The sequence below is a fragment of the Panicum virgatum genome, unplaced genomic scaffold (genome assembly GCF_016808335.1).
Source record: "Panicum virgatum strain AP13 unplaced genomic scaffold, P.virgatum_v5 scaffold_3468, whole genome shotgun sequence".
NCBI classification, from domain to species: Eukaryota; Viridiplantae; Streptophyta; class Magnoliopsida; order Poales; family Poaceae; genus Panicum; species Panicum virgatum.
Window position 1 is genome coordinate 71,401 of NW_024376325.1, and position 9,960 is coordinate 81,360.

Sequence of the window (9,960 nt, forward strand, 5' to 3'; positions counted from 1 at the left end):
CCATCACCAAGGCCACGCCATCCTACCTTGACTAGAAAGAGGACACCATCTCCTTCGGTCGCGAGGACCACCCTGACTACGTACCGAACCCAGGACAGTATCCACTCGTTGTGGATCCCATCATCGGCAACAGTCGCTTCTCCAAGGTGCTCATGGATGGAGGCATCAGCCTCAACATCATGTACACACACCTTGGAGCTCATGGGGATCGGCTTGGACAAGCTCCGCCCTAGCAAGTTGCCGTTCCACGGCGTTGCGCCGGGGAAGCAAGTCCAACCCCTCGGCCAGATCGACCGGCCCGTTTGCTTCGGCACGGCAGCCAACTTCCGCAAGGAGGTGCTGACCTTTGTGGTGGTGGGGTTTCGGGGAGCATACTCCGCCATTCTTGGGCATCCATGCTACGCCAAGTTCATGGCGATCCCCAACTACACCTACCTCAAGATAAAAATGCCGGGCCTAAAGGGCATCATCACCGTCGGCTCCTCGTTCGAGCATGCCTATGAGTGCGACGTCGAGTGCGTTGAGTACGCCGAGGCTCTAGTGCTCGACGAGACCCTCGCCGCGCAGCTGCATGAGATGGCCGAGGAGGCCATGGACTCCAAGCAGTGGCACGCGGGCAACTTCGAGCCAGCCGAAGGTACCAAGGACGTCCCCCTCGACCCAAAGACCCCTGATGGCAAGGCGCTGAAGATCGGCGCTACCCTCGACAGCAAATAGGAAGTGGTGCTCATCGACTTTCTCCACACCAATGCTGACATCTTCGTGTGGAGCCCCTCGAACATGCCTGGCATTCTGAGGGAGGTCGCCGAGCACTCCCTTGATATCCTGCCAAACTCCAAGCCGGTCAAGCAACACCTGCGGTGCTTCGACGAGCTCAAGCGACGGGCGATTGGCGAGGAGGTGCACAAGCTTTTGGAGGCCGGATTCATCAAGGAGGTATTCCATCCCGAGTGGCTAGCTAATCCTGTACTAGTTAAGAAAAAGAGTGGGAAATGGAGGATGTGTGTAGACTACACTAGTTTAAATAAAGCATGTCCTAAGGTTCCCTTTCCCTTGCCATGAATTGATCAAATCATTGATTGAACTGCGGGATGCGAACATTTATCCTTTCTTGATGCATATTCTGGTTATCACCAAATCGGAATGAAAGAGTCCGACCGGCTCACGACTTCTTTTATTACACCTTTCGGCATGTACTGCTACATCAAGATGCCCTTTGGCCTTAGAAACACCAGAGCTACGTACCAGCGATGTATGCTCCACGTGATTAAGGATCATATCGGTTGCACCGTAGAAGCATATGTCGACGATATTGTCATTAAATCCAGGAAGGCAGACGACCTGGTAGCCGATCTCAGGATCGCGTTCGATTGCCTCAGGGCTAAAGGGGTAAAACTCAACCCCGAGAAGTGCGTGTTCGGAGTCCCTCATGGCATGCTCTTGGTCTTCATTGTCTCCCAGCGAGGCATTGAACCCAACCCTGAGATGCTTTGCCCGCGCAGGTCGTCAGCACAACCATCGTTGTGGAATGGCAAGAGGAGGGACATGCTTTGCCCGTCCAAAGGCCGGTGTACTTCATCAATGAAGTTCTGTCTGAAACCAAGACACGGTATCCACAGATCCAGAAACTGCTCTATGCAGTGATCGGCATACTTAGAAAGGTAGATGCAATGCATAAACGACTATGGAACGGGATCGGCTGAGCCGCAGGACTGCCTACGCCTCCAGGATACGGCATCCCCACTCACCTCCCTATGCCTAAGTCGCTTGTGAACGCAAATTTCCTCACTGAGACCTATCTAAAATGCATACAAGAACACGGAATTAAAGTAAAGAAAACGAGGGCTCGAACGCACAAGGCCTCGATAGGCCACACTGTCAATATACATTAACTAGTTTTCTCATACAGTAATGTAGTTACGACAAAATACTGACTTATTTACAAGGGCTCCACGGCCCAAGATCTCTACAAGTTGCCTTCTTCCCCCTGCGCATCCTCAGCAACATCGTCTTCGGCTAAGGGGGGGAGGTCGTCCTCAAGTTTCTTGGATGAGGCAGTGGCAAAGCCCTCGACGGCGGCATCGGCCTCATCCATAGCAACTGCTGCGGCATCCCCGTAGATGCCGGAAGTGACGACATACCCCGACGACACCCGCTCGAGGTTCATGTCGTAGTGCGTCGAGGCCACGGCGAGGGTCCATTGAACACCGAGGCGGAAGGCGCTCTTGACGCGCTCAGCCACCCGGCTGCCTAGCGATCGCAGGCGGCTGGCCCCCGAGCTACCAGATGAGGCTCCCAACCCCTCGAGTTCCTGGCACACGGCCACGACCGTCTACTCCAGGTCTGCATGTTTAGCTTGCATCGCTGTGAGCATGATCTGGACGGCTTCCTTCACCACGGTCTCGTCCCCCACCACTTTCCTCAGTTCTAAATGAGGAAACAAAGATAAGTTTCGGCAAACCAATAATCAACTTAAGCGAAGCCTCCAATGCTTACCTTTGATGCATTCCTGCGCCTCCTCCAGCCGAGCCTGTGCGGCGCTCACCTACTCCTGGAGCGTGGACAAGGAGGTCTCCTTCTCCTTGAGGGTAGCCTCTGCGTCCCGAGAGGCAAACTCCTGCGCAGTTAGGGCAACGTCCTTCTCCGCGAGGGTCATAGTGAGCATGGTGATGGCCGCCTTCTCGCATTGGAGCTCGGTCTCCTTGGCCTGGAGCTCAGCCTCCTTGGTCCGGAGCTTGGTCTCCTTGCCCTATAACTCGGCCACCTTCGATTCGAGTGCCTTGTCTCTCAGCTCGAGCGCCTAATCCTTCTGATGCAGCTCGGCCACCTGCTCCTCGACCACCCGGGCCTTGTGCTCGGCTACAGCTCTATGCCTGTCGTGCTCACGGCGGGCCTGGGCCAGCACCTCCTCCCGCACGAGGTCCCGCCCTTCCATCTCGTCCACCTGGGCATTGACTTCGCTTATCTGCCTGAGCAGACGGGCATTGTCCACCTCAAGCCACTACGACCTGGTGAACTGGCAAGACAGCTCGTCGCTCTTGGCGCGCGACATCTGCCTCAACCGCTGCGGGTATAAGGACATGAGCAAAAGACCACAAGAACACAAGGGGACAAGTTAAAGGGCTATCACTTACTTTGACGGCTTCAAGATGGGACCCCCGATGGATGTCTAGGGCAAATGCGAGGGAGCGCTCGATATCGTAGTTGGCTTGGTCATAAAGATCCCAGGCATCGGACTCCGCCCGCTCGTTGTGATAAAACGCCGGAGGGAGCCCGGGCTGGACCATAGCCCACGTACCCTCGCGCTCTGGTGCATGCCTTATTGTGCTCCTCTTTCCTCTTCCTCTTCCTATTGGCCTTCTCCTTCGCTGCATCCTTCTTCTTCTTCTTCTCCGCCTCCCCGCGCAGGCAGTTCGCCTCGTGGATCTCGGGAAGCGGAGGCCAGGAAATGTACCCGACAAGGGTCAGCCCCTGTGAACATGACAGGAATCAGGACGAGGGAGGAAGAAAGAACGTAAAACAAACAACAACCGAGACCCAAACTCACCAGGCTAATGTACCCCTCTTTGGGGCGCATCTTGACCTTCCAGAGATCCGCGGGGTCGGAGGGAATGTTCATCACCGCGCTTTTCGCCCTCGCGGCGGCGACGCCGCGGGGGAGATCCTCAGCTGACATCCGCGAGCCCTGGACCGGAGCCTTGGAGTTCCGCTGGAAGATCGCCAGCTTCCTCTCCATGAGGGGGATCACCCTCTTCCAGTGGAAGTTCGCGATGATGGCGGAAGCCGTCAGCCCCACCGCAGCCAAGCACTGCAGCGCATTGAGGTACACCGAGAGCTTGGCCTAGCAATCTTGGGGCGACACCCCCCCAACCCCACGAATCTGGCTTCTCCCGGAGCACCTTGTCAGTGAACGCCAGGAGTCGCTCGTCGTCATTGCGCAAGTAGAATCACCCTCGGGTCCACCTGGCGTTGTTTGTGGTCATCTTACTGGGGATGTACTGGTGCACCCTCTGTCCGCACACGTGGAGCGTAAGGCCACCGGCATGAGCGTATCTCCTCGGTTGGCCCTGGACAGAGTCGGTGTAGAGCTCGCTGTGGAATAGATGGACCCACAGGTCCCAGTGCGCCTCCACCCCCAAGAAGCCCTCGCAGAGAGCGACGAAGACCGCCGCCTGCGAGATGGCGTTGGGGGTGAAGTTGTGCAACTCCACCTTGTAGTGGTCGCAGAGAGCCCGCACGAACCTGCTGGCGGGGACGCCAAACCCCCGCTCGTGGAGCTGCACGAGGCTCTGGATGTAGCCGCTCAGGGGCTTCGGCTCCCTCTCCTCCGGCATCGGGGCGATCCACACCGGCCATGATGGATCGGTGTTTGGCGGCAAAAGCCCGTCGTCGACCAGCCCCTTCAAGACCGCCTCGGTGGTGGAGGACTTCCCCCATGCTAGCGGCTCCTCGTACTGCACCATCACTCCGAATCGATGGGGAATGCGGGGAACAGGCTCAAACGAAGGCAAAGGTGCGCCTGCTCCTCTCTTCTTCCTCCTCTCACTTCTCGGCTCTGGGCACTGGATGCAGGGGAGGCGACGAAGGCAGGGGAGGCAAAAGCAAATGGCCAGGTGAGCCAAACAGATCCTCCCTCTCTCATTTTTATCTACTGCGCCGGGTGAATTTGCCGCCGCCGCCCTGAATCCACCGCATTAAATACGGCAGATTTCGCTGCCGACGATAGCTGGGCCCCACGCCCACGACAGCCCCCACGCGCACGCGCAGTAATAACCGCAGTTCAGTAACCAACATGGGTAGTGGCACTGTAGCGCCATCCCGTCGGCCTATCGCCGCCCGCGCCTCTCCACCTGCCCGAGATGACCGCCTGAAAAGGCGTGCCCGCACTGCACTGCACGCACCGGGCTATGTCGCCCACGACCAGCGGAAGCCCCGCGCGCGACTGGCAACTCCGCGCCGTTTGCAAACCGTGACGGAATATTCCCTCCGGGGGTTCCTTACCATCGAAGGAACTTTATTCCGAGGCCTTACTGATCAGGGGTTCGAAGCCTGGCCCACCAAGGATTCGACAGGTGCCCCGAATCAGCAGAGTCAGGGACTGCATGGATGAGCCGTATAGGCTACCCTCGAACACGGAGTTCGAGACATCCTACGCAGTGTTTGAGGCCAGCCGAGGGTGCCTAGCAGGGGGATCCCATCGAGGGAGGGCATCGAGCCCTCGGACCCTATCGAATGGGTCTGAGCCCCGCCTAGTGAACCTTTGCGAGCACTTTATGTGACATGTCCATGGACCACAAGCCGACCCTTATCGAACGTGGTACGAACGTCCACTTGAACCACCCGCTAATAGCTCAACGAAACAACCATGGCTCGCAGCCCGGGCATGGGTAGCATGGCATGCTTCACCCCTCCTCCCTGCAGAAGGGCAACGAGGGTCATAACGGAAAGTCGAGGGCTCCCTAAACGCCTTAACACAAGCCAGGGCTCGGGGGCTCCTCACACACCGTGGCTCAGGCTGCACCCTCGAATAAGCCGGCCACCGTCGGCTGCAAAGTTCCGCGTGTCGAATAGACCCCCCTCGCATGACCATCAAAACCCATCGTTCCCTCGGCCAAACGTCGGAGCGGGACCGAATGAGGCTGCGGGCCCATGCACCAGCACGAAAATGCAGAGGCCGGCAGAAAAAGGGGCTGGGCGATCGCCCCATCTAATCAACCATGCAGGACGATGTTTATAGCCCTTGGACGAGTGCGAGCACTCCTCCAAGGCCTCGGGGGCTACACCCGCGGGTGCGCTGACACGCCCCCGCGGAGGAAACTTCACACATTCGAGGGTCAAAATCCACCACAAGCATCGGACCCTTCTCGTTATTTCCATCTTGCTCCGCAAACCAGCTCAAGCCCTCCCGTCATCACGGTGGCGACGCCCCCAGCGGCAATGCCATGGTGTTCGAGGCGACTATGATCTGCATTGACAACTCGGAGCGGCTCCGCCGCCATCTCTCCGTTAGCGAACTCCGATCTTGAACTAATCTCCGCCAGCAACACCCGCGGGCGCGCCGACGTGCCCTAGTGGGGAAAGCCAAACCCCCACAGTCATCATCCGAGTCACGACTTCGAATGATCAAGCCTCTGCAGGGCTGATGCTCATCCCTACAAAGGCTCGGGGGCTACTGTCGGGTACCATGATTAGGGGCACCCTGTTGGCGCTCCTTAAGTACCCCTTTTATCCTTGATAATGGCATGAATTTAATATCAAAATCACTAACCGTCCTAACCCCAGCCTAATTATTGGTCATTTTCACACTTGCACATATATTTTGGAGGAACTTCATTTTTGCAGGTTTTTGGCCTATTTTGGAGCATGAAATGACGAGGCCCGTGATCGAGCGCTAACACGGAGAAAGACGAAGGCCAAAGCCCAAAGGAAGGACCAAAGCCCATGTTGATTCGAAGCCCATTCATGCACATCCATCTTCCAAGAGAGCCCAAAGAACCAAGCCCACAAAGATGAGATCAATATACTTCGGGATTAAGCAAAGCAAATGAAGATTTAAGGAAGGATTCCCTATCCTATCCTTTCCCCGAAGATATCTCCAAGATAACAATGTCCAAAGGGGTGCAATCGTGAAGGACATAAACTCTAGAAGATGCGAGGAGTTTGCAAAAGATGAGACTGAGGCGAGCCAGAAAGAGGGTAGGCCGGCTGGCCTAGGCCCATGGGGCCGGCCGGCCTAGCCCGTTTCTGAGGCGGTTCAGCCTCCCCTTCGACCGGTGGCTTCCTCGGCTTATAAATAGCTCGCACCTTATTCAACTCGCAGCATCCATCCACCCAGAACTCGACGAAAACCTAGGGCCAAGACCGGAGGGAGGCGACGGCCGCCGCAAGTCTTCGAAGTTGTCTAGGAGATGGCTTAGGCCACCCCTAGCCGCCATGGCCTCCCTGCGTGGTTGTGCCATGGTGGAGTTCATGAGCTAATTGGAGTCGTCAATGGTATGTACTCGGTGGTGGCGATCCAAACGAATCTATTATGTGAGTAATGATAATCATGTCTTCCGAATCTTTTAGCGACCATGTTCTCTCTTTTGATTTCGTTCTTTTCTTTGGGTTTTCTTCATCCTAGATCTATTATCGAGATAGATCGCTTAGCATGATCTTGTAGTCATGGTGGCTAGAGGTTCATGGCGGAACTACCAAAGGGGGTTCGACTTGCTTCAGAGTGCTTTCGTCCAAAGGGGGGCGTCGTGACAGGGCGTTGCTTTAAGTAGATGGGGTATTGAAGGATCGGATTGGAGATTTTGGTTTTAAAGATGCCATTGATTGAGATGCATGATTTATTTGCTCGTTAGCTTGAACTACAACTAGGTGACAATAGGCCTAGTCATGTCTTTGGTTTAGCTATGGTTACTCCTATATTCATGGATGAGATCAACCTTTACACAACACTCATATCTATTAAAGGTTACTCTATATGTGCAATTCATGCTTCATGTTAGGATAGATCCGTTAGATTAGATGGAAAACCTTGGGTAGTTCTTTGTCGATCCACGGATTGATAAACCTTGGGGGAATACTCTAAGGGAAAAGCTACACGATCCCGTGTGCTTGCGGTATATAAATTGGGGCACTAAGGAGCGTCAACAAGCTTTTCTGGCGCCATTGCCGGGGATCGGCAACTCGAACCCTAGGGCGATCTATCTAGTTTTTTGGACTAACCCTAATTTTTATTATTGCATATACCCTTGTTTTCTTGTTTGTGTCCTTGAAAGCAGGTGGAAAAAGCTAGACACCAAACTTGGACTCCGAGAAATCCATAATCTACTTCAACAAATTTCAACAATCGGCAACAAGATGATCGAGGAACCTCGACATGGAACATCGACAACGTCCACATCGACATGACGGCAACAACATCAAGATTCGCTCTTTAGTGGTAGGTGCTAACTTTTGTTAGTGGCCCAACATCCGCTATCGAGTCCCCACTCCCCAAAGAAAAAGATGATAAATAAGATACGCCGCCGTGTCAATTAATTTTAAAGACTAATGTTTTTGGGAAGAATTGTTTGTTCAAGCAATAGGTATGAAGCATGCCCGCGAAGAAAATCGTGCGATCATCATCATCTATGTAGTGTTACTGTTGTGATGAGTTTTTCGTCCAAGATTAGAGAAGTACCATGAGCAAATAATAGATTATTTTGAAGCTCCATCAAGTCTTATTTCCAATGGATCAAGAACCGTCAACTTTGGAGATCGGTGTGAAGGGTTATGGTAAAATCTTTCAATGCTGCGCGTTCTGAAATCCCTCTGGACATATTGCAGCGCCGTAATAAAACAAGCATAACTTCTTTATCCGGAGTCCAATTGGGGCGAATGACCACTTATTGGAAAGATAATTTGATGCACCTTGCAATGGAGCAGAAGTTTGGTACATGTTCTGCACTAAATGAAGGGGAATTCTATGAGGACAGAGGCAGTAGTAACCGACGAAGAAGGTGATGACGATGTCAAAAGATGATTGGAAGGCTATGTACGCAAAAGATGATGATTTGAAGTTGACCAAAGCTGGAGGCAACAAGATTAGAAGAACCACAACACCAACTATCTTCTCCATTGGGATGCTCGATATACTTCTAATTGAGTGATGCTATCAAGGAAGGAAACCGTTCAGATCATCAACACGAAGCACAGGAGCATCTCCCAATCCCGACACCTTGGGTAGAGCAAGAACAATGGAGAAGACACATCATTGAAGCCATGATATTTGCTGGTAATCAATGGTGATGACCTTGAAGCCTAGGGACGCACGACACTACGCTCCAAAGACCACATGATCGAGATCATTGACATCTTCTGATGAATTCACAAGAAGATATTGTTCTCATCAATGTCCAGCTCGACCTCAGAAGCAAATAGCAGCATATTTTTGGATATTCAAAATCTCCACGAAGTTTCCATTCCAACGAATCAAGAACCAAGTCAATCAAAGTTTCCTACAAGAAGTTATGGCCAAAACATCGAAGGTCGTGCACTATAAAATTTTATGGACAGCACGCAGCGCTAAAGTAAAATGGTCATAACTCTCTCGTTTGGACTCCATTTAAAGCGAATGTCCACTTGTTGGAAAGGTAATTTCATAAACTTTTCAATAAAGCTATATTTTGGTATATGTTCTGTTGATTATAGAGGAGATATTCCACGAAGAAGAGGAAGGAGCAACGCGATGAGAACAAGATAGAGAAGATGACGATGACAACAATGAAGGGGAGCTTGGGCGATGCTTTCATCAAGCATACATGATAAAATTCAGAGGCTTGGAGCAGAGGAAGAACCCCAATGACATTGGCAAATGAAGGCACAAGCGGTTGACCTTCGACAAACAAAGATGTTGCAAACAAACCACGACGGATTACAAGAGCGCAACATTCAACACATGGAGACGTGAGAAGCAAACCACGACGGACCACGAAGAGTGCATCAAGATGACATCTCGTACAAAGCACCACGACTCCAATGAGTATGAAAAAGCTCCGAGGCCAAGGTATACATTGAATTCTCAAGCTTCTATTGGTTTTGTTGATAATCTTTAAAAATCTCATGCTCGAACCGATAGTCTGAATGAAAGTTTAAATTCTATGCCTTGTTCTTTTCATGATGATTGGCTAGAGTTTCTTGAGAATGTTGATTTCATGCTTAAAGAACCTCTGCCTAATAATGTGCTCCGCGCTATGCAAGAAACACATGCTGCATTTAATTACACCATGTCTTGTTGATGAAATTTAATTGAGGATGTGATTATGTTGCATATGTTTACAAATAATTGCAAATTTCGATCTTACTTTGCGCTTGGTCAAGCTCATGACCCTAAAAGAGCACATGTCGGTAGAAGCCCCAAATTTCACTAACCATGCAGGACATGAAACTCAAATGATGAGGAGGAAAACCGTGCCCAAAATTTTGAAC

At 52.3% G+C, this 9,960-nt stretch overlaps 1 protein-coding gene across 1 annotated transcript; it reads left to right on the forward strand.

The window, feature by feature from the left end:
• The first annotated feature begins 201 nt into the window (after positions 1 to 201).
• LOC120694135 lies at positions 202 to 717 on the forward strand. The gene is made up of 2 exons (XM_039977302.1): positions 202 to 414; positions 505 to 717. Exons 1-2 carry the CDS (start codon positions 202 to 204, stop codon positions 715 to 717), a joined length of 426 nt encoding a protein of 141 aa, XP_039833236.1.
• Positions 718 to 9,960: the final 9,243 nt, after the last annotated feature.